The 24,451-nt window shown below is 50.0% G+C and overlaps 1 protein-coding gene across 1 annotated transcript; it reads right to left on the minus strand.

Annotated features, from left to right (window-relative positions):
• Positions 1–10,177: 10,177 nt before the first annotated feature.
• Positions 10,178–19,363, minus strand: POP4 (POP4 homolog, ribonuclease P/MRP subunit). The gene is made up of 7 exons (XM_007096718.2): positions 19,143–19,363; positions 17,129–17,181; positions 15,297–15,520; positions 13,795–13,872; positions 13,567–13,628; positions 11,860–11,961; positions 10,178–10,698 (listed from the first exon to the last, which is right to left on the minus strand). Exons 1-7 carry the CDS (start codon positions 19,147–19,149, stop codon positions 10,562–10,564), a joined length of 663 nt encoding a protein of 220 aa, XP_007096780.2. The 5' UTR covers positions 19,150–19,363; the 3' UTR covers positions 10,178–10,561.
• Between the last annotated feature and the right edge of the window lie 5,088 nt (positions 19,364–24,451).

A 24,451-nucleotide genomic window follows, 5' to 3' on the forward strand; every position in this document is an offset into this window, starting at 1 on the left:
AGAGAGAGAGACAAAGGGAGAGAGAGAAAGAATCCCAAGTAGGCTCCATGCTGGGCTCCATTTCACAAACCGAGAGATCATGACATGACCTGAAATCAAGAGTCAAGTGCTTAACTGACTAAGCCACCCGGGCGCCCCCATCCATCCTCTTTCTTTTAAAAGTAACACCTTGGTGTCTTTGGAGGAACAATCTCTTTCCCACAGTCCATCCACGTGTTGCTAGGGCGGGAGGATTTGACCCAGGCTTGGCCAATCAGCCCCTTGGATGCTTTAGCCACAGTCTGATCAAGTGGACAATTGAGGGTGAAGGAATTCTAGGTGCAGAAAGAAACATTTCTTTCTTTCCAGAAAGACTTCAGCTATACTGAGAGAGTGTGAGGCTTGTGCAACCACCTTCTTGCTGTAACAGGGAAGCCTGTCTGAGGAAGGAGGCAACACAGAGCAAAGATATAACAAGAGAAAAGGGGTCCTGAAGACATTGTTTCATCCTCTGGATCAAGCCATTCCTGAAGGCAGTTCTACTCTGACTCTTCAATTGTGAGGGCCAATAAATCCACCCCTGCTTTAACCAGTTTGCTTTGGGTTTTATATTATTTATAACAAAAATAGTCTCAACTGATATACTTAATAGCCATAAGCAAACTCAGTGTCTCTTGGAGTGACAGCTCAGAGCCTTGTCTCCATGGGACCACAATGGAGAAGAAATACCCACCACAGTGCTCCTGAGCCAGAGAAGATCATGGGCTTCTGCAGAGGGGTGGATGAAGCAGGGTAATGGAGCAAGAAACTAGGCTGGAGTCCAGCTCCAAGCCTGACACTCTGTAGCACCTGGGGCATGCCCCCTCACTCTTCTGAGCATCATTTCCTTACTTATACCCTTGTCATCATGTCTTATGTCAGGTGTTCATACAGAGCTCCCTAGAATAGACCCAATCTCATGCTCCATGCATCTACACAGCCCCATTTTTACAGCTAGCTGAAAAAAAAAAAAAAACCCACAAGGAAATAAAATGATCTGACATATGTGTCATTTGCTTTGGTATTTTATTTTATTGGTTTTTTGACATCACTTTTTTAAAAAAAATGATGATCACCACCTGCTATATTGACTGCAAGACTCATTAAAGTTGTTTGCAAATGACTTTTTGAAAATAGTCCCATGCACCTTTGGCAAGGCACGCTGAGACATGCTCCAGGCTGCGGATGGGTGACCAGTTAGGGATGTCAAGAGAAACCTCTTAGAAGCACAGTCCACAGAGGTGGCCCCGAAATGACCATACCAGCCATGGGCACATTCACTGATTCACTTACTCATTCTCTAGACACCTACATTGAGCTGGCCTTTGTGCTGAGCCTGGGACTCAGGGGGATTTCTCTGAGATCATGGTCAAGGAGACAGGTGTGTGTTTATAACACCGTATAGAAGGGGTGTGACAAACCTTGGCACCCAGTATCTGGGTTTGGCTGAGGGGCACCTGGCCCAGCCTTAGAGACAGGGGCCACGTGTTTGGGATGGCAGGGCACTGTGTTGGCAAAGCCCAAGCTCTCAGACTGGTTTGGAGCTAATGAACTATCCATTCAGTAACAGAAAGAGTCAGGACAGAGCACATCTTAAATGAGACTTACTGTGTGCCTGGCCCTCTACATTTCTTACAACATGGCATAGATAGTCCTGTTTTACAGAAAGGAAGCTCAGACTCCCAGAGGCCAACCGACTTGCCCAGGGCCATGCAGCTTGGAAGTGTCTGAGCTGGGATTTGAACCCAGATTTTCCTACCACTGATTAAACATATACAGATATCTGGGTCCCATCCCCAGGGATTCTGGTGTAATTTTAGGAGGTGAAGTCTGGGCTTTGGTACTATTTGGAAAGAGCACTATGTGGTTCTACTATGCAACCAGGATTGAGCAGCAAGAAGGGGGACCAACTGAGATAGGGTGGTCTGGGAAGGCCTCTCTGAGGAGGTGGTGTTTGGTTTGCTCCTCACCTCTGCAGGAGCTAAAAGAGCTGGGTATTAGACAAGAAAGACTGCCCTGGTTTACCTGGGACTGTGCTAAAACCTGGCGGCCCCAGGGAAACCCCACCTGGAGCTCTAGGACAGGAGGGAGCTTGGAGGTGGGCTGGAGGGAGGGCTCTGCGGGCCTCATAGGATTTTATAATGTGCAGGAGGCTGGGAGAAACGTTCCTTGGTCTCCCTGAGGGAAGGCCTAGGATATGTCACCCACCTGAGTTTCAGGGAGCAGTTGAGCCTTTGGGTCTGAGAAAAGAAGCTTCAAGAGAATGCCTTTGATTCGGGGACTGGAGTCTGAGCTGCCTGACTTCTGGGGGCCCATTAGCACTCTGTCTTCATTATTTAGGGCCATGACTTACCTGTTACTCAACCAAGCCAGAATGGGGCTGCCACCATAAACACCCCTGGAATGGGGCCCGGGCGGCTGGCAGGGCCTCCTCCGAGAAGCATCAGCCTCGGTGAGCGGACGGTAACTATCATTTACATTAATTAGGCAGCCAGATAATAGGGTGTTCAATAGTTATTGCAGTGTTTAAATTCTGCAGCAAACACCGCTAGGAGCCAGGAGCTGGCAGGGGTTCCTGCCTTGCAAAAGAGAGACCTGTCCTCACCCTGGCAGACAATGGGGCTTGAAATTCAGGGGGAAAGGGAGCCTCCCTCAATCCTGATTTGGGGAGAGGGGCCCAGCCACAAGATCCAGCCCCAGCTGTGTGAGCCGGGGTGAGTTGATCTCAGTGTCCTCGGCCAGCAAACTAGGGCTGACTTCTTGGGGATAGTCCAAAGTTCTACCAAGACTGTGGCCATGGAGGGGATAGCTTTGACAAGTGACAGGTCCCATGTATTTGGAAGATGAGACCATACACCACTGGAACTCTGAGTTTTCTGGTGATAGCACACAGTAAACCTTGTCCATTGTGCTTTGTTCAGGACAGTTATTTACAGATGAGGACACTGAGGCACTGCGAGGTGGTTTGCCTAAGGTCACAGAGCCAAGCCAGGTAAGGACATCAGAGATGTGCCCACACCACTCTCCATCCCTGGCCTAGCTTTGCCATCTTCCTCCTCATTTCTGACCACCCCAGGCTTCCTTCTTCTTCCCCCACCTGCCTGTTTGCCCACATGCCCCCTCTGCTTTTCTCTGAGAAGACCTCAGCTGTTGTGCCCACCACCTTGGCCCTGTCAGCCTTTCCCCCAGCCCCGCCCTTTAAGAGGTGGGCCAAGCTCCGCTCATCCAGCTGGGCTGCAACCTTATGGGCCACTTGGCTGTAAGTGTAAGATCTGGCGGAGACCTGGGGGTCGGCTTGTGAACCCAAGATCTTGTTGATGGGGTGGCATGTGCACCCCTCAAACCTGTTCCCGTGTATTCCTGAGGCTGACACCCTGGTCCAGGCCACAGATGTTCCTCATGGGCCACGGCCTCCTTGCTGGTCTCCAGCCCTCACTCTGGCCCCTCCCTGGGCTGGCTTCCCATTGCCCTGCCCAGTGCCTCAGGTGCTAGCTGCTCATCCTTACTCTCCCCTCCCAGCCCTACTTCCCACCTCCAGTTCCTCTGCCGGAGGTCCCTTCCTGCCTAAAGCCAGCTCAGCTCTCTGGCCTCGTCTTAAGGTCAGGTCCCAAGAGAAGCCTGTTCCATCTCCAGACCTCTCAGGTGTCCCTGGCATGGACCCTGTGTCCCTCCCCCCCCCAACCCCCGCACTTGTGAGGCAGCCCTCAGCCCATGGGCACCCAAGGCGTTGGGCCCAGGTGGCATGTTTGGTCTCCCATGGGAAGGGAGCTGCGAGGACAGACCCTGCCCTCTCTGGAGGCCCCGCTCACTGGGCTCGATGGTGCTCATTGCCTCTCCTGAACAGGGGGAGCTGGTTTGAGTTCAGGGTGGTGATGTGCTAGTAACTGTTGAACGAGCCCTGATGCGTAGCATGGTGTGAATACTCCCACAACGGCCTGTTTCGAGCTGCCAGCATGAGCGGGGAGGAAGGCAGAGATACACACACTGGCTCTCCTGAGCCCCTCCAGCACACCACTGGTTTAGGTCCTGTGTTATTAGGAACACCATCGCGGTCACACACGTTTTGGGGAGACGAAGAGCGACTAAGGACGCTTTTCCACCTCAGCCACTGCAAGGCAAATGTCCACCGAACGGAGGGGCAGGGCACTGGGAGCTCTATCCCCGCCACTCCCCCGGCTTCTGGCAGGGGGTACAGCTTAATTCACATAGATTAAATGAATCTACCACAAGCACCACACTCCCTTATTCATGTCATTTGTGTTTGTAAATTAAGGTCAAGAGTAAGTTGGATCTTGAACTTGGGTTTTCTGACTGTACGCCAGGCTCTCCGGGCCGGGTTGCCCAGCACCAGCCACACCTGCCTCTACCTACACCCTAGGTCTGATGGGCACAGCTGGAAATGACAGAGAAAGTGCCTGCCCCACACAACGCATGTCACGGCTGTTCAGGGAGCGAAAGCCCATCTGGCTGGGCAGCTGGGAAGGGCAGGGCTGCGTGGCACCTGGGCACGGCCGCTGTCTGGGTGCCTGCTGGCACAAACTGGTGGGGTGGCCTCTGGGTCTCAGGACGCAATGCCGCTCTGCTGTGGAAAGCCACCGAGGAGGAGGCATCCGTCTGGGCCAGATGGAGGTGTGGGGAGGCCTTCTGACACAGAAGGGCTGCTGTGTGCACCAGCCCTTATCCACCATTAGGGCCCCGCCTTTGGCTCACTGTGTGTGTTTGGCCAGACAAGTTTTTAACTGAACACTAATTATGAGGAAGGCAGCATTCTAGATTGCACACAGGTTACAATGGATATAATGGTGTACAAGACAGGCCAAGTCCTGGTGCTCATGGAGCTTACATTCTAGTGGAAGAAAACGACAATAAACAAGCAGGAAAGGTTACTGGGAGGTGCTGCATGCAGTGGGAGATGAGGTCACACTGCTAAGCGACGGGTGTGGGGGCCTCTGAGAGGGAGGCCAGCCGGCTGTGGAGAGCTGAATGTGGAGGAGGGAGCTGCCTTGTGGTTGCGGGCCCAGGGGAGGAGTCCCAGGCAGGAGGTACCAACGCTCTGAGTGGGACAGAGGTAGGTAGAAAAGGCACAGGGGCGGGACACTGTGGAGGTGAGAGAGGCAGGCTGGCTTAGCTCTTGGGGGGCCCCTCGACGACCCTGGTCAGAAGCTGGCTTTAACGCTAAGTGTACTGGGAAGTCACTTGTGGGCTCTGAGCAGAAGAGGCGGCCCCACTTCACAAAGGGCGCCTGGACTGTGGTGGGGCCACACGTGGAGGCAGGGAGGCCGCGAGGGGCTGTGGCTGTGAAGTGGTGGGTGGGTGGCTGAGAGCAGGAGCAGGTGGAGGGAGAGCCATCAGGACATCAAGACAGATCAGAGAGGGGGCAGGTGTGAACACAAGGGAGGGGTCAAGGATTGCTCCTGGGTTTCTGGCTTAAGTAACTGGAGACAGAGCCCATTCACCGAGGTGGGACTGAAGGGGGAGTGCCCTTGGAGAAAGTCGATAATTCTTGTGCAGCCACGTCAGGTCAGGATGCCATTGCATATCCAGGTCAATGAGTGGTGGCTTCCGTTCCCTCAACAACTGTTCACTGAGTACCCATTCCAGGTCAGCAAGTGCTCCTAGATCACTGGGGATACACCAGCCATCAAAACAGTCATTGTGAGTTCAAAGGAGCTCACACTCAAATTAGGGGAGGCAGACCATAAAGTTCTGGATTCCGGTCGAGGGTTGGGGGAAGCTAGGCTGCTGATAGGATCTTCTAAGCCGAGTGTGTTGGGAGATGTGGGTGAGACCGGCTATGGGGAAAGGTGGGAGGGAGTCCAAGGATGGAGTTCAGGGCGTTCCAACATTTAGAAGCTTGGAAGAGGAGGAGCATCCATGAAAGGGCAGAGAGGGAGTGGCCAGGAGGCAGGGGACCAGGGAGTGTGGGGACACAGAAGGGCTTCAGGAGGGAGGGACTGGTTAACCCAGTCAGGTGCCCTGAGAGGCCACGTGAGATGTGGAGAGGGGGACCGCACTCTGAACAATGTAGTTCACCTGAGTGAGACTGCTCAGTGGAGAAGTGGGGGCACAATGGGCACGCTCCCCGTTTCATCCTGTCTCACCCCACTCTACCCACCCAGCACAGCCTGTTGTACCCTGCCCTCGGCTGTCTGTCCCCTCTCATGTGATCCATGCAGTTACCTGGCATTTAGGTCCATCTTCCTCCCCGCCTCGCGCCCCCCAATCCCAACCAGGACTCACTCTAAAGGACCAGGCCAGCAAGCTCTGCCTGTGGAAGGTGCATGAAGGGCAGGCCAGGACACAGAACGATTGATTCCCACCTGGGGCCTTGCAGGTTCTGGGTCCCTGCTGGGGACGCCAGCTTTGCCACTCCTCTGTGCCGCCCGTCTCTGTGTCTGTCTACTTAGCAATGCTCGTCCTTCACAGCTCAGGAAAAATTACCAAGAATGTTATTGACTCTAATTTTAATTTGTCTAGCACTCTTGTTAATGATGTCTATTTAAGACATCCATTAAAGGCCCATGAGGTTAATTAAATGGACAATTCCAATACAGTTCTATTAGAACCCCCCCTATTAAATTAATATTATAGGCATTTAACAGATGTCTTAATTAGGCATTATAGCTAAGAAATGCAAACTAAATTAAAACGAAAGCCATTGTCCAGAAAGAAAGCTTTTTACCATAATTTATGGCTTTTTTGGGGAATGTTCATGTTTACTCTTCAGAACCTGAGAGATCAGTCATTTGACAATCTTTTCCAGCATCCAGGAAACACCATCCTGAGAGTCCCAAATCTTAAATCACAGTCCAGACGCCACAACTGGAAGAGAAGAGACTTTAGACACCATCTGGAGTCCACGATCCTCAAACTTCAATGACTAGAGGAGCCGGCTGCGGTGTGGGAGAAACACGAAGCTGGAGTCTGCAGCCCAGGGGCTGGCTGCTTTAACAGGTGTCCTGCTGACCCTCACGCAGAAGTTCTAGGACCCCACCTCAGGAAATGCTGGTCCAGTCTCATGGCCCCATTTGCCAGGGGCTGACAGGGAGGCCCCCAGAGACTTCTGGACTGGGCGCATGGGTCAGTGGGATTCCACACCTTGCCCTGTGGATTAGAACTTCCCTAGTATCTCTCTCCTCCACTGAATTGGACAGAACCTGAGGCACCTCCTAGGGTTTGGGGCTGGTAGCCATAGCCCCGCGACCCCTTCCCGCCTTTCTTCCTGCTGGCCCGGAGCCTCGCGGGGAGGTGATTTCCTCGGTCCTCCATGACTGTCTGCGGTCCTATGTTCCCACTCTCCACATCCCACAGCTGCCTGGATCAAGCCTCCCCCTCCAGGGGTCCTCCCTGTCCACCCTGCCACCTGTGCACATATGTCCTCCCCCACCAGACTGTGCCTGGCCCTGGTGGCAGGGTGAGGGAATCTGGCAACGGAGAGGCAGCTGGACCTAAGTTCGTGTACGAGCCAGTCACGGGACCCAGTGGTGATGGGCTGGCTGGATGAGCTAGTGGTGCAAGTACCCTGAACAGGGGTGTGGCAGGCCGGGCCAGTGTGGGGGTTGGAGCCTGAGGGACTCCAGCTGGGGCCTCCTGTTCTGGTTGGGACAGCTCCGTGGCTATTATGTACTGAAGTACATCCCCACAAATTCCTGTCAAAGCCCTAACCCCCAATGTGACTGTACTTGGAAATAGAGCCTTAACTAAGGTGAAATGAGGTCATAAAGGTGGAGCCCTAACCCATAGGACTGGTGTCTAAGAAGAGAAAGATACCAGATTGCTCTCTCTCTTTTCCCGCAGGTATGCACAGAGGAAGGCCATGTGAGGACACAAGACGGTGGCCAAGGAGAAAGCTGTCACCAGACATCAACTTGGACAGCAACTTATCTTGGACTTTCAGCCCCAAGAATTTTTTGTTGTTGAAACTGTCCACCTGCAGTATTTTGTTAGGACGGCCCAAGCTAACACAGTGGCCATGACCCAGGCCACCCCTCACTTTCCCCTCCAGGTGTTTTGTCCCTTTCTTCCCCTGGAGAGGCTTTGGCCTGTCCTCTGTAGGCCTGTGCTATGGCCTGTCCTCCACAGAGTCGGCCCTGGGGAATGTAAAGGGCCCTAGGCTCTGCTCACTTTTTGGAGAATAGTGGGTCCCTGGGCTGATGTCTCCTGGCCCTGCAGCCCCCTGAGACCCAGGGAAGCACAAGTCTCTCCAGCACATGAAGGTTTATGCATGAGGCGGGTTTAGCTGTGTCTCACACTGGCCTACACATTCAAGGCCTCAGCTCCACCAGGATCCTGCTCCCTGCACGGGGGAGATGGGAGGCTTGACCACAAAGTACCACACTGGCCTCTGTGACAAACCTTGTGCCGCAGCTGTGGGAGCATGGCCAGCCCTGGTCCACTTCCCTGGGCTTCAGGCCTTGTTCTGGGGAGCAGTTAGTGCAGCCTCATCAGGATGCTCACTTAGAGCCAGTGTCCTGCTGGGCCTGGGCCCTTCTCTGCCTAGGAGGACGTAATGGGCCTTAGGGCACAGGACCCAATGGACCCCAGGTGGGCTGTGGGGACCACAGGGCATCCTAGAAACAGGCATGCACAGCAGCGGCTTCATGGCAGGTGAGTGTTCTTGTCAAGTGTCCTTGGGGAGAGGGGGAGAGAAGTCTACCAATTACACAGCCACTCACATGAGAACTTGAGTCTGCGCCAAATGAAAAACAGATTTCATGTGGCAAGTGGCACCAACAACTTTTCCGGAAAGCAACTGTGTATTTACACATTGGCTGCCTTTTACGTTACAGAGGGGAAGGCAAGAGCAATGTGCTTTAGGGGGTTATAGCACCTATGCTGTGACCAGAGTGGCACTTTCAGATGGTCAGAAGGACCAGCCACTTCATATGGGAAGCAGCCATTCCTTCAGTGGGAACCCGGGCAATAAAGGGACCACGTACACGCTCAGAGCAGCGTCTTTTCGTCAAAAGCATGGCTGTGCAGCCAGACCACGGGGTTCACACCAGCTCTGCTCTCTCAGATGGTAAGGCCCTGGGCAGGCGAGCGCGGAGTCTGAGTCTTTTGTGGCAAAACAAGGCTGTTAGCACACAGGGCTCAGTCACCGGGCCAGGCCGCCCATCGGAAGTGGTGCTGGGGCCTGAAACCTGCCCCACAGGCAGCGATGGCCGCAAGGGGAGAGCATCCACACCACCTCAGGACCATCCTGACGAGCAAGGACACCACACAGATGGAAGCAGGCACCCTCTGAGCCTTTGGGGGGGGTGGTGGCGTGTAGTGGCACCGAGCAAGGTCTTCCTGCTCTCCTGTCATAAAGTTGGTGTTTACCTCTCCCTGGGGTGTCTCTCCTCCAGTGTGGAGGCCAAGTGGGACATATGACAAAGCTGCTTCTCCTGGAGTAAAGGAAGAGAAAGCTCATGGATTTGCTGCCAGTTTGTCACTAGGCATGTTTCTGGTTGGTCGGCAAAAGCCCACTTCTCAAAAGGAAAGGGGCCGTGGGTCCTTCTGAGCTCTGTGACGTTCCTAATACAGAACACTGGACGCTGGTCCACGCCCTGTCCTTGCTCATGCCTGCCTAGAAGGACGTCAGCTAGCGGCCTAGAGGCACACACCACCACACAGGGCTGGTCAGACAGAACAGCCAAGGCTTCAGATAGCAGAATGGAACCAGGGGCTCAGCTGAGGTGGCACAGCTGGGGACTCAGGCTTGCTTGGTAGATCAGAGCTGCAGTCTTATTTCCCCTCAGCCTACCTTCCCTGGAGCCTAAGAGTCACAGGAATACAACGTTCTGTATACAGGTCCGAGCTCCCAGTACCAAAGAGCCATTAAGGCACACCCTGACGCGGCATGCTGCCTCCGTGTCCCATCCCAGTTCTAATCCCTAGAGTGAATGAGTCCAAAGCCCCTCTGCGACGTCACCCCTCACTCTTCTGCTTCCTTGGAAAAGCAAGGGGAACTCCAGTTAGGTCAAGGAGTTCGACAGTGGGTGTGATGTAAAACAACATGTCAGATACACTGAGTGACCCTGGGAATCGGGTGCCTGATGGCAGCTGTCTACAGGGTGAAAGTGAAGCCGCCACCCAGGCACAGCCTCCGGCTCACTTCCCTTCCAAACCAGCTGCGTCGGAGGGACTGTTTCTTCCCAACAAGAGCCTATTAGTACCTACTAATATTTTATTATTACATAAACAACGGATTCATCGCAGACCATTCAGGAAACACAGAAAAGTATGAAGAAGAAATAAAAATCTAATAATGCCACTAGTCAAGTCAACCGTGGTAATCCTGGTGTTTTCTGCCAGTCTTTTCTCTCATGGGAGCAATACAAGTTCAAAATCACCTAGACATGGACATCCCTACGTTCCCTGACTTCTTCGTTCATTGTGGTGTGTTTTTCCCGGATGATGAATTGTTCTTAACTCCAGTGTTAATGGGGTAGAGGTGGTCTATAACTAGAACCGGCCTGGCCATCTTTTCACCGAAAGGCGGGCACTCAGGTGTTTCCAGTCCTTGGGGTCACAAACAATTGCCTCCATAGCAAAGAGCTCACAGGTCAAATGTTCCCTTTGCTTTGAATTTCTTTGCAGATCGCTCACTTGACCGAAGCTGGAATTTGCTTCCATAAATATAGGAAATGAAGCCATCAATTTCCACTGTGAACACACAGTTTAGCTTGGGGATAACTGGAAAACAAAGGAGGAAAAAGGATGAGAAAAAAAAAAATCCTGACAGTAAGTTCACGTTTATGCAGAAACTATTCCTAAAATGTCTGTATTGGAAAGTAAGCTAAGGGGTGCCTGGGTGGCTTAGTCGGTTGAGGTCTGACTTCAGCTCAGGTCATGATCTCGCGGTCTGTGAGTTCGAGCCCCGCGTCGGGCTCTGTGCTGACAGTTTGGAGCCTGGAGCCTGCTTCGGATTCTGTGTCTCCCTCTCTCTCTGCTCCTCCCCTGATCGCGATCTGTCTCTCTCTCTCAAAAATAATGAATAAACATTAAAAAAATAAAAAAAAAAAGTAAGCTAATAAGAAATGGGAAACCCACAAAGGTTAGCAGTACCAGGATCACAGGGCATTATTCGGTCATGTGGCCAGTTTACTCAGACCGTAGATATAACTCAACACCCAATTTTCAGGGTCAAAGGCTCAAGCCAAATTCCCAGAAAAAGTGCTATAAATAGGTCTTCCCACATCACCTTAAGATGGACTCATGGCCTGTGCTCACTGGGGACACCTGTGTACCATTTTCTGAGGTTTAGAATGAGAATACAAAGAAATGGAAGGCAGCAACAAGAAAAACCAAGCTCCAAAATTTAAGGAACCAAAACCTCCCACTGTGGTTCTGAAATCTCAGATTTGCAGGCAAGGAGTATGGAAATCTCGACAGACCAGTGGTGCACACCCATCTCTGCTACAACAGTGAGCTCTAGCACATCAAGTGGATGACCCAAAGGGTCACCAGAAAGGGAAAGATCTTGGAACACTCCAGGGACAGGCACCACCTTAGCTCCCCCCATTGTCTGCTTAGCCCCCTTCCTCTGAAAGGCAGTAGCCTTTGGGCAGGGTGGGGGGGGGTCTCCGTCATAGAAGTAGACTCAGGTGTCTGGAGGCAGACCCTACAGCCCTTCCTTCCATCGTATCAGGCCGAGGCTGCTGACTGGGTGCAGGGATGCCTCAGGGAGAGCCACAGGGGCAAGGATGCCCTCTGAAGGTGTGGACTGCATGGTCAGCAGGTATCTGTAATCTGTGCTGACGTGAGAGACCAAACTGACCCACTGAAGCCACTAGTAAAGGGCTGATGAAGCTGGGGAGGCCACAAACCACAACGCCCTGAGACACAGTTACGTACCTTTTAGGCGGTCTTCTTTGGTGATAATTTTGAAAACGTGCTTTGTTTCCTGTAGAAGGATTCCTGTAACACCCACGTAGGAGGGGCATTTGGATTTTGTGACTGCAAAAGAAAAGGGCGTTTGAAGCCTTGGCCTCTGTGGTGCTGGGGGAGCCACAACCAGCTAGGCAGGGGGAAGTTCCTCAGCTCGACAGGGACCAAGCTGGATGAGAAGTCAAAGTCCCAATCCCTTGCCTGTGGCTTTGTAGCCTCTGGGTTGCTTTGCCAAGGTGTCCTTTGGAGGGCCTGCAGCCATGGGGTCATGGGAAGGACTCTGGAGCCAAGAGGTCACGTGTATGTCTGGCACCACCAAGACCCACAGGCTGCTGGGAAGGGGCCAAGTGTCACTGATGGAATCTGAAGGGACACCTGTCCATCATGGTCTTCCCATGACCTCCCAAACTCTGGTCAGAATGGAATCTTGCTACCGGCCATCGAGCAACGAGTAGGGTGAACTGCCACCACAGGGAGCCAGCCCCTCACCTCTCCTGACCCATGCCCCAGTATAGCCAGCGGACTGAGCGCTTGCTATGTGCCTGGCACTGTTTGAGGTAGCTGCTAGGCACAGCAGTGAATAAGACTGTCCTAGGTTCTGTTCTCAGGGAGCTGATGTTCCAATGGTAGGAGGGGAATGTGTACCAAACCACAAAACTGTGTTTTGACAGCGGTAATTGCTATGAACAAAAAAAGAACAAGGTAATGGGGAGGAGGGTTTTAGTGTTGGTAGACCCTCGGGGGAAGTGACATCTGAGTAGGGGCCTGAATAATGAGAAGCAGTCAGTCTGTGAACACACAGAATTCTGGGCAGGGAGAAGGGACAAATGCAAAGGCCCTGAGGCATGGCCAAGCTTGGTGTGGGAGAAGCAGAAATCAGGCCACTGTGGTTAGACCTGGTGTTCAGTAAAGTCACAGGGGCCTTTCAGACCACAGTAAGGAAGTAGAAGAGAAACATGGTCTGATTTCTGGTATAAAACCTTCCCTCTGGCTGCCTGGTTGGGGGAGAAGTGTGTCAGCAGCTTCTACAGGAATCCAGGGGAGATGGTGGAGGCTTAGATTTGGGGACTAGGACATGCTGATGGATGGAGGTGAGGGATTAAGAAAGAAGAAATGTGATCTTTCCCAGGCTTTTGGCCTGAACAGCCAGGGTAAACACTGGTACCATGAACAGAGATGGGGAACCCCAGGGAAAGGGCTGATTTATGGAGAGGCCTGGAGCTGTTTTGGATATGTGCAGCTTATGACACCCATGTACATGTGGGTGGCTACATCCAGTGGACAGGACAGCAGGATGAACAAAGATGTTCAGGGGAAGGTCTGCATTGGAGAGGACAACCTGGGAGCTGTAAGTCCATAGCTGACATTTAAAACCATGGGGAAGTGGATGAAAGGGACTTTCTGTTCAAGGCTGTGGGCAAGTGCCAGCAGCTGCTGTGCCCTCTGGGATAGTAGGTGGGGTCCTTGGGTGGAAAGGTACACAAAGACCATTTAGAGTGTGTCCAAAAAGTGTCCATAACTAGCTTAGGTAGCTAGTTGTCTTCCACTCTCAGTGTTGGTGGTCTGGAAATATCCACATGGCAAGGAGTGTGTCTAACCCTGTAGCACAGAGCTATGGTGCCACTGAGTGATGCCTTGGGCATTCGGGTGATCATATGATCTTAGGCAAGTTACCTGAAACAAGAGCCCCATGAAGATCTGCCTTTAACAGCTTGGCCTGAATCATCTGTGGCTGCCTAGGAGGTAAACAGAAGCCCTTAACATACACCATGATCAAGAGTTCTGAAAGGATCAAACAGGTCTACAAACATCTGTGGCCAACTGGTGCCTAAGGTTGCATTTATAGTGATCATAAGACTTGGGTTTTGCCCCAAAGGGCAAGGCTTCAGAAATGCAACTCACGTGTCTGGCTTGAGACCACCGCACAGATCCCGGATGTACTGTTTCCAGAGTTCATGTAGAGGGAGAAAAAGTTTGTAACTGTGGAACCAAAGTCAGAAAGAAGTAAAAAGTTAGGTGACATGAGCCGGGCAATATAACATCGAGAGAGCACAGAGCATGGCCTGATGCCAAGGATCCTGATGTGGGTCACTGGGGACTGGGTGCAGATCCTAGTTCTACAGCAGATAACCTGACTAAAATCAAGTACCTTCACCTTTTGAACCTCAGTTTCCTCACTGCTAGAACCCTCTTGAGGCTAAGTGAGAAGAAGGTGTTGCCCTCCTTTGCCCCTCCACCCTTCTTGCTGGCTAGATATAGCCTTGACAGCTGGGGCTCAGACACCTTAGACCATGAGGCAACATCCACAGATGACAGAGCAGCCACGATGCACCCGGGGAGGCACTGCCTGGGTTTCTGCCACACCAGCCCAGGGTGGTGCTCACACAGACTTCTTTTCATGAGAGAAACAAACTTCGATCTTGCTTAAGCCACTGCTACTTGAGGTCTTCTGTTACAAGAGCTGAACCCGGTAACCCAGGAGTAAACAGGAGTTGCTGGCTGTCATGTACACCTCCATGGAAGGTAACAGGTGTCTGGAAGGTGACTGAGCAGGTGGTGGGACCAAAGGGAGGGAACAGGTAAGAAGACCTCAAAGGCTGTCCTCTGGGGTCATCAGTACTGGTCCGTTACCTCATGGGGAGTCTGTTTACATGACACTATTGGTTAGAAAAGTGAGAACCTCAGGCTCACACTTGAAGTGGGCTCTATGGGTGCAGAAGCCAGTGAGGAAAACTGGGCAGGCAGCGGCCCCTTCCTCCACCCAAAGGCCAGCTCTTTTTGCAAGAGGGGCCATGGGCAAAGTGAATGACTTTGTTTTGTGGGATGTGGGAGGCTATCTGGCTACCGGTGTTGGCATGAGAGTCTAAAACCAGTCCTAAGACGCACATATGCAGAACCGTAGCCAAGGAGAGATGCAGTGTCGGCTGGAGGGAGGAACACATCCTCCCACGGAGTGATGCGTCCCTTTCAGAAACTTCTACAACATGTGGGCAGCACATTCTTTGGCAATAAAACCCCAGTGGATGATTCTGTCTAGTACTATTAAAAGCTATAAAGAGTATATATTAAGAAATATCAGTTCCTCTTTTTCTAGGAAAGCTGAAAGACAAACAGCCTGTTGCCATGGGTAACAGACTCACTTATGGTACGAGTCTCATTAGTTAAGGCTAGGACGGAAGCCAAACACTAAAACAGCAAGAGCCTCACGGCGTCTCACTTTAAAAGCCAAGCCCAAACACGGTCTGAATTGGTAAAGGAACGCTGCCCCCTTGTGGCAGAAGTGGGAGAAGCTCCGATAGCTTAAGAGGAAAGGGGCTGCCAACTGGCGCTGGGCTTCCCAAGTCCAGCCGAGACAGGGAAGATTAAGCTGCCCTACGTAGAAAGGCAGGAAAGACTTGGCGTACCTCTGCTGCTCTGGCTTAATGTCAAAGAGCCTCAGCTCCCTCCTCTGCCTGGCAGAGAGGCCTTTGGATTTTTTTTTCTTCTCTTTTCGCTTCCGGCGAGCGGAGTACTCCAGAACGACAGCCTTGCGTTGCAGGTGGTCCTCGCGGGCTTGCTGGCTCATGTGGGGCAAGCTGCGCTTCAGGAAGGCCCTCACGAAGGCCTCGGCCTGCTGGGCTCCCGGAAGCTGCACAGGGACAAGGTGGCACGGTGCCCACTGCTCTGGTTGGGACAGCCCTGGAACCCACGCCCTCTTACACAGCACTGCAACCGCAGATGGGACGCCATCGCGGACCCATCTATCTGCCCACTGAGCCTCACACAGCCACTCATGTGCTGGATGTTAGCTCCCACAGCTGTTCAGATGCGAAAGTCACACTCAAATGCCAATTTGTGACTGCCACACAAAACAGCCACGTCAAAATTCGACTTTCTGCCCTACTTCTTAGAGGTTATTTTGAGGATAAAAAAACCAAAACCCCTTTATATGTGGAAGAAAAGACTTCTCTGACCCTTGGCAGGGAGGAAAGCTTGGGAAACGTATGACAACACTTAATCAGTCATGACCAGAGGAAGGCGAGTTCAGAGAACCAAGCTATGGCCTCAAAGGAAATGATCTGACGCTTGGGAAGCTGGCACCACCTGCTGCTCCAGGGTGGGCCATGCCTTGGGGGGTAGGAATTTTGACACTGTGCCCACGATGCAATCCTCTTTCCTTGGGTTTGGCCCCGTGGACATGTCATGGCTACTCACTAAGTCTGCTCCCGCACCACTTGGGGAAAGGAAGTGCCAATGCATCTCAGCCTCCTGTGCTCAACTTCTCCCACACAGAGCAGAACATCAATTCACTGTACTTAGCAGAGGCTCTTAGGACCTCTGGGCAAAATAACTGTCATAACTATCGTAATTCTTGAAGGAACTCCAAACATCTCTGCCTCTCAAGCTGGGAGCTCCACCAATCTACTCCTCATTCAGGTGGCTCTGTCCTAGGTCTGCCACAGCCCCAGCGAGCACTGTGTACTGAGGCCCTGCCTCTTCGCTGGGCCATCTCCTGAACCCTGCTGCACTAACCGGGCTGCGAACACCTTGAAGCTCACGTGTCAATAATAAGCTCTCCCTTATGGAGGAGAAGAAGGGACAATGGGGGGCATCAAGATGTGATTCACCTCGTCTTCAAGGTAGCTCACAGTAAAAATGGCAGTTGGCTTCAGCTTTGCACCTTTAGATACTAACTAAAGACTCATGATCATCATCATTATTACTGCGAGAGGACAATTATTTGCTTCTTTTAAATACCTAAGTAGTCCCTCTTCATGGAGAAGCCAGATAAAGGAATATCAATCTTTTAAAATCTTGGTTTCATGTTAACTCCCTCAAGAGGAGTCACCAGGGGAGCTTCTGCCAAACTGACAAAGCATGTGTGCAGCATCCAAATATAATCCATATATTCCACTTATGAAATGTGATTTGCCTGCCCTCTTCAAGAGAAAAGGGGGCACAGTGACAAAGTCAAATGATAGTGCTCACCGCGCCAAGTTTCAGGTGGGCATAGCCCAGTGACCTCAGCACAGTGAAAGATGACACAAGATTAAGAAGTCTTAGTTTACCAAACAAGATAAGAAGAGGCGAGCATATGGAAACAGGCCATCAGAACAACAGATCTTGGCTGAGCCTAACACATCTACTAGAAAGACGAGGAGTAAGATGTGGGAAAGGACATCTAAAGCAAGACTGGAGTACTGAGCCATTCTGTCATCACCTCTGTTATTCCCAGACTTCCTGCCATGCACAGTACCTGAACATCGAACTCTTTTGCCTCTTTCTGAGAAAAGGCGTGGTAGATCACACCTGGGGGATTAAAGCAAACAAACAAATAAGAAATGATAATTCCTATTGGGTATGGCTATAAAGCAAAGACTTTTCTAACTATGAAAATAACTCTGCTTACTTAGAGATAGAAGAAGATTGGGTGCTATAAAGAGTACAGCTTCAAAGCTTTCTTGGATGCCTCTTATTCCCCCCCACCCCCGACCACCCATCTGAGAAGTTCCGAAGGTGTGCTTTAGAACAGTGCTTCTCAACTGTTAATTTACGTAAGCATCTCTAGGATCTCATTAAAATGTAGACACTTGGGCCCCAATCCCAGATTCTGCATTTGTAACAAGTTTCAGATGTTACTGCAGTTCAGCAGACCACACTAGGAGCTTGGTTAGGAGCTTGAACAGTTGCTCTAGAAGTCTAATTAAGCAACTCATTTAAAAGTTATATGATACAGGGGTGTCTGTGTGGCTCACTGGTTAAGCATCTGACTCTTGGTCTTGGTTTCAGCTCAGCTCATGGCCTCATGGTTCTTGAATTTGAGCCCCACATTGGGTTCTGTAATGGCAGCACAGAGCTTGCTTGGGATTCTCTCTCTCTCCCTCTGCTCCTCCCCTGCTCTCTCTCTCAAAATAAATAAATAAACTTAAAAAAAAAAAAAAGTTATACACTAGAGAGTCCCAGGATGCAGATGGTAGGAAATATTACACTTTGTTGACTGTAAGATGTTAAAAGATTTTTCACATTTTAACATCTATGAAATTGGGATGTATCACACAACAGATGGTGTCTTAAACTGATAAAATACAGTAGGTCTTTATTCAAGTTCAAAATATATATATTGATCAATGTGGTTTTGACCTCTAAAAACTTCCACATTTCTTAATTTGCCTGAAGAATAAAAAGATGGCTGTAGGCACAGAGTACGGGTGTGAGTGGAATAAGAATAAGACAAAGGCCTGGTTTAAGGGTCAAAAGACTAGAAAATATGGTTTACACAATGCTCTATCAATCTCACTCCAGGTCCCTTATGCTTCCTTGAGTACATATGAAAAAGCAAACTAATGTGTTATATTATATTATATTATATTATATTATATTATATTATATTATATTATATATGAGTCTGGCTCTCCCTCAGATGGAAGAATGGGAGTAAAACTTATTTCTAAAGAGCACCCCAGGAACGACTTTGCTTCAACTGTCACAGTTGTTTCGACATGAAAGTCTTTTCTGAAGCAATATACATACCGACTATCCAGCATTCATTACTTGCCATGTACCTGGTTAAAAGTTACATATATTTTCCCAACAATCCTTTAAAGTGGTTATTATTCCTATTATGCACATGAGAAAATTGCCGCTCATATAAGCTGAGACACGTAACTTGGTAACAGAGATAGGGAGTGGCACAGATCGAAATGAAAATACTGATCCAAAGACCAGCTTTAACGGTGTCTACACTCCCCTGGGTGCTTGCTCCCCTCCTTGGCATTGCTATCCTCTGCTCAACTCCCGAGTCCTGGGTTAGCGATACCATTCCCCAGCATGCTCCCTACGCTTTCCACCTGACAAGGGTCGTTCACAGAACAGCAGGAAGGCTGGGCAGATACCACTACCAGCACCTTACAGAAGGGGAAACCAGGTCGTAAAGAGTATCTGGGCCTTAACCACCGTCACCAAGTGGGAGGCAGTGGAAAGAGAGGCGGTGGCCCAGTCGGCGGTAAGGTCTTGGGCCCTCCTTTAACACCACACACCATTGAGCAGGCCCCTGTGGGGGACCTGCCGCCAGCTCTGACATCAATACTTGGCTCAGACACCGAGCCAGGCCAACCGGGACTCTGGGCCTCAGTTTCACTTATGTAAGGCAGGACAATTCCCACACCAGTTCCGTTTGGACTTCGCAGTGACCCTGTTCACCCACTAGCACCAACTCCCCGACCACTTACATCCCACCCCACCCCAGTTTCGAGGCCCTGCACCCCGCTTACTCTTCATCCTCGGGCCGCTTCCGGTGCGCTCTGATGACGTTTCCTGCGGGCGTCGCTCACTCTTCTTCACTTTCTTCAGCAGCCCTCGGCCATCAGAACTTCTCTCGCCAAAGTTTGTAGTGAAGAGACTTCTTGGGCCCAAGCTCGCAAGGCACGCTAAATCGCCAGACGGACACGCTCCAACTCTGCTGGGATCGCCGGCGCGCAGGGTTGCTGTCAGATGGCGCCGCCCGTGACGTCACGGACGCGCGTCGACCTAAGCTAGCGCATGCGCCTGGAAGCGGGCCCCGCTGCGGCGAGAGGTGCTGCTGGTCCTGAGGGTGTATCTCTTGTATGGAGGTTTTTCAGCTTGCGTGTCCTATAGACGGAGGAAGGTCAGAAGCCGTGGGGTTGCGGTTAGGACTTGTGGACTGCTTGTGAAGAGCTGGAGTAGAGCGAGGCGAGCCAACTTGAAGAGGACCGCGGGGACGTTGGGGACCAGGGGAGGACGGCAATGGTGGGAATGAGGTCCGTTGGAGTCTTTAACCAGCGTTCTCTACAGATTAACCGAGGCGCTGAAGTTGGGATAGAAGGCTTAGGTTATAGTTTTGTCCTGCTGTGTGATCTCGCTTTAAGTCACTTCCCATTTCCAGGCTTCCTTTTCCCCAACACTTGTGAGTGGGCTGGGCTTGATAGTCTGAACGTTTTCTTGAGACGCTAGTGTCTGTCAGGAAGTTAAAAGGCAAGGAAGGATTCTTACTGCTCTGGAGAAGGGTCCAAGAATTGTGGCTTGGAAGGCCTGATGCATACCTCTCAGAAGTGACCTGGTGTGCAGGCTGAATTTCTGCTGAGTGCTGGGCCTGAGCAATATGGTCCCTGTACTTTAAGTCAGTGAATTTCAACTTCGGGTGAGGTATAAAGTCCTTTTAAAGGAAAAGAAATTCTCAGGGAACCCGGAGAATTTATGTACACAGATCCTAGTTTGAGAAACTGATTTGTTTTTGGATGGTTACCTTGTGCCATTTTGATCTTAAACTTAAAACTGCAGGCCCTGAAATTCAGTGGCTTGTCCTGGTGAGCCTGAACCTTATATATGTATATTACCATCAAAATGGAAACACATCATTTAAACGTATTGCACTTGAAGATGCCTGAGAATAGTTAGGGGTTTATGGGACTAAGTTTAAGAAACTGTTCTTGGGGATCCATACCATGTGAACTACTAAATGTGAATTTTAAAACAGTATCATGAGACACTCAAAGATAGTGAGAGCCAATTTCTTTGCTGTAGACTCAAGGGGGCCCTTTTGAGCAGGACCTTTGTGATTATGGAGATAAGGGAGAAGGCAGACTTCTGTCTTTGAGAGCTTCTTTTTTAGGGGTGTTAGGATTATTTAGCTCCCAGCTGACCCATTCTCAAGTAGTCCAGTCATCCTTGGCTGACTGCCAGTCTTCCACGGAATTCTGTACTTGTGTTGGGATGAGCACTCTCAGAACTGCAGTTACTTCATAATTCCCTGATCACTAAATCTTTTTTAAAACAAACAAACAAACAAAAACAAACAGGGTTGCCTGGGTGGCTCAGTCGGTTAAGTGTCTGACTTTGCCTCAGGTCATGAGGTTTGTTTGTGGGTTCAAGCCCCACGTGGGGCTCTGTGCTGACAGCTCAGAGCCTGGAGCCTGCTTCAGATTCTGTGTCTCCCTCTCTCTCTCTCTCTGCCCCTCCCCTGCTTGTGCTTTGTCTCTCAAAAATAAATAAACGTTAACAATTTTTTTTAAACCCACTTTATTATCCTCAGGAAATAATTGTTTATGTATGTACAGTGACACCTGTCTGTACAGATATTTATATTATTATGATTGTTGTTTATAATAGCAAAACCTCAGAAACAACTCAATATTCAACAGTAGTGGATTAAATAAATGAAGCATGTGCTAATTAAGTAGGTTAATTAAATGCTTTATAATCACAGGGTAAGCTTCAAAAATTCAGATTCCTTAGTACCTCTAGAGATTCTTATTTAGTAGATGGGTCCCAAGAATCTGTATTAAAAAAATATTCCCAGGTGATTTTGTTGAGTAATTAGGTTTGGGAACTACAGTATGGTACGTACCACACAGCCATTAAACAGATTCCAATTTTAAAAAGGTTACAAAATATTAACACAAAACTAAATGTGTACACAAAAAGGATTGGAAAGACATACTGCTATACAGGAAGGTTTTTGTTTGTTTTTAAACATTTATTTAGAGGAGAGAGTGTGAGCAGGGGGGGAGTCAGGGAAAGAGAGAGAGAGAGAAAGAGAGAGAGAGAATCCCAAGCAGGCTCCCTGCTTTTAGTGCAGACCCTGACACGGGGCTTGCACCCAAGAACTGTGAGATCATGACCTGAGCTGAAATGAAGAGTCAGACGCTTAACCGACTGAGCCACCCAGGTGCCCCTATACAGGAAGTTTTTCATGGCTGTATAAGTGAAAGTGAGTTTATGAGAGATTCTTGTCTATTTTCTAAATTTTATTCAAAGAAAATAAGACAATTTTTTCTTTTTATAGCTATAAATGATAAACTCTCAAGCATGGCTACACCTGTGTTTTCCCACTGGTGGCTTTGTGAAGGTTCCATAGGAAGTCAATGAGAGCATCATTGCAAGTGATCTTCCACGCCCCACCCCCCCAAACAACTTGTGAAAGACTTCAAATATGCAGAAAAATGAAAAGAAGTCTACAATGAACATCCGTGTGCTTTTAAGTTCTACAGTTAGTATTTTGCTCTATTTATGCAGGTTTCTTTTGATTGCTGCTTTAAGACATTCAAACTGTTAGGCTGAGCATTCAAGAAAAGTTTCATATTTAAGCTCAAAAGATTAAGCCTCAACTACCATTAAATAAGTGCATATCTATGAAAATTAGGACCTGCCTTATAAACAAACACCAATAAGGCATAGAGTGAGGTGATGCCTGTTAAAGCAGCTCCTGGCACAGACCACACAGTTTGAGATGACAGCCGTCATGATCTGCATTCTCATAAACCTGCATCAGCTGCAGGCATAGTCCCTGAGGCTCAAGATTAAGAACTTCTCTGACCCTGCTTTGCCTTTGATCTGTATGCTAGCCCAAATGTGGCATATTGATTGATAAGGGGAGCTGGGAGTGTTGGTGGTGGGGGACCTGGACACAGTGGCACCAGCAATCATTCCTCAGGCTTAATAGTGCTGCAGGAGACTAGGCAGTAAGGTTCCATTGCTAACACTGGACATTCCTGCTAGGCAAGCCCTTTTCTGCTGGCTATTGGGTGCTCTGGCTACAAGAATCAAAGAGCTAATGCTTACAGGAGGATGATATATCTCTTGTCCCTCTGGTCAAGAGATAGCACTGTGCTCCCAGTCAATTTAAGGCCAACCATTTAGAAATCTGAGCAGCAGGGACTATGACACTTAGTATGTGTGGCCAAATAACAGTTTCTGAAATCCAGGTTTCTCAACTTTTTCAAAATCCGAAAGTTATTCTTCAAGGCTACCTTGATCCTAGATCTCTGAAATGGTAACATTATAGATTCTCCCAGTTCCCTGAAGAAGTTGCATTCTCAGCTGAACGACTGAGGAAAGCTTGGTTTGGGTTCTCAAGATGTAGTGTCTGAGTGAAGAGGAGGGTCTTTGGAGGTCCCAAGAGATCTCCTTCACTGTATTTAAGGGGCAATTCCTGAGGCATTTGAAAGATTTGCGGGGAAATCACTGCAAGCTGCATGGAGCATGTGTGCATGCAGCCCATGCTTCCCCTCCCGTGTTCTCACCTGTGCTCGGTGTTGGGGAAGCAGCTCCAGGCCTAAGGGCTATGTGTTTACATGTGTATGAGTCCATTCTGGTATAAAATAAGGGAAAGTGGATGGGAGAAAGGAGCTGATGCAAAATCACCTCAAACTGGAATTGGGGTAGGGTTAGAAAGCAAAGAGACCTGGTTTTTGTGGTATTTCAATCCCAAAGCCCTGCTGGATTTAGGGGACGGACTTCCCCTTTCAAAATATTTGAAGCCAGAGGGGGACCTGAAACTGTTTAAAAATCTGACTTAGTGAAGAGGTCAGGCCCTCAGCACAGCTGCCTGACAGGAAAAGGTCAGAGAGAGATGGAAACACCTCTTAGTTTTCTTCAGTCTGTTCTTTAATATGCAATGTACAGCTTAAAATTTGGAAAGCAATATATCTGCCATGCAAAGAAGTAGGAACTGTCACCCGTAATCAAGAGAACAGTCACCAGAACAGAGCCATAGATGACCCAGATGTTTGAATTGGAAGACAACTCTTTAAAATACTTTTATAATACTTTAAAACCTTTAAATGCTATTATAAGAGGAAGAGTCTGAGGTGGTAGCATAGGACGACCCTGAACTCACCTTTTCCATGGGCACACTGTATCTGTACCTACACAGAGAAGAGTTCTTCCTGAAGAAGTACTGAGGGCTGATTGAACAGCTGCTGCACAACAAAGGATGACACAGCAAATGGAGACACAGTAATGATGGGAAACCCACCCCTGAGGCTATGAACTATGATAGTGAGAGATAGCATGGAGGGACCCATGTGCAGATTTGCCTGATCTGGGGCATAGCAAAAAAAGAAAAAAAAAAAAAAGTTAAAGGGCAACTAGACTGTAAGTAAGGAAACCCATTTACTAACACTAGAGGGGCCACCAATGGTGGGGAGAACTACTGGAACTCTCTCTGGGGTTGGAGGCACAGGCAAGCACCATTGTTTATGTTTCCTCTCCATCTTGATAGCATGAATGGGAGCAGAGCCCAGGCATTCTGGCTGGCCTGCCACCTCAGTGAACCCTGACCCCTAGTCCACACTAGCTGCAGCCATTCCACCCAAAAGGCCTCCTGCCTGTGCTCTCCCCAGCTCTAGCTATCACACCAGGCTGGCTCTGGCCTGAAGCACCCTGAGGCTTGCTGACACATGCCTGCCTCAGCTGCAGCTGTCCCATCAGGGGACCATCTGCATGGAGGGCCTCAGCCTGTACCCATCTCAGCTCCAGCCATGCCACCAGGGTGGTCCCAACCTGGAGCACCCCAGGACCACCTGGGCCATGCTTGCTTCAGTTTCAGTTGTTCTGCCAAGGTAGTCCCAGTATGGACCACCTTGAAACTCCCCAGCCCACATACTAGCTCCAGATTTTCTGCCAGGATGGCCCCATGCAGCATCACAGGACTACCCGACCTATGTCCACTCCCATCTCCAGCTGTCTCCAGCTGCCAGGGGGACTCTGGTTCAGAGCACTCTGGGATCTTTAGGCCCATGCTCACCACAGCTCCAGCCATCTCACCAGGATGACCCTGGCA

The sequence above is a fragment of the Panthera tigris genome, chromosome E2, assembly GCF_018350195.1.
Source record: "Panthera tigris isolate Pti1 chromosome E2, P.tigris_Pti1_mat1.1, whole genome shotgun sequence".
Taxonomy (NCBI): Eukaryota; Metazoa; Chordata; class Mammalia; order Carnivora; family Felidae; genus Panthera; species Panthera tigris.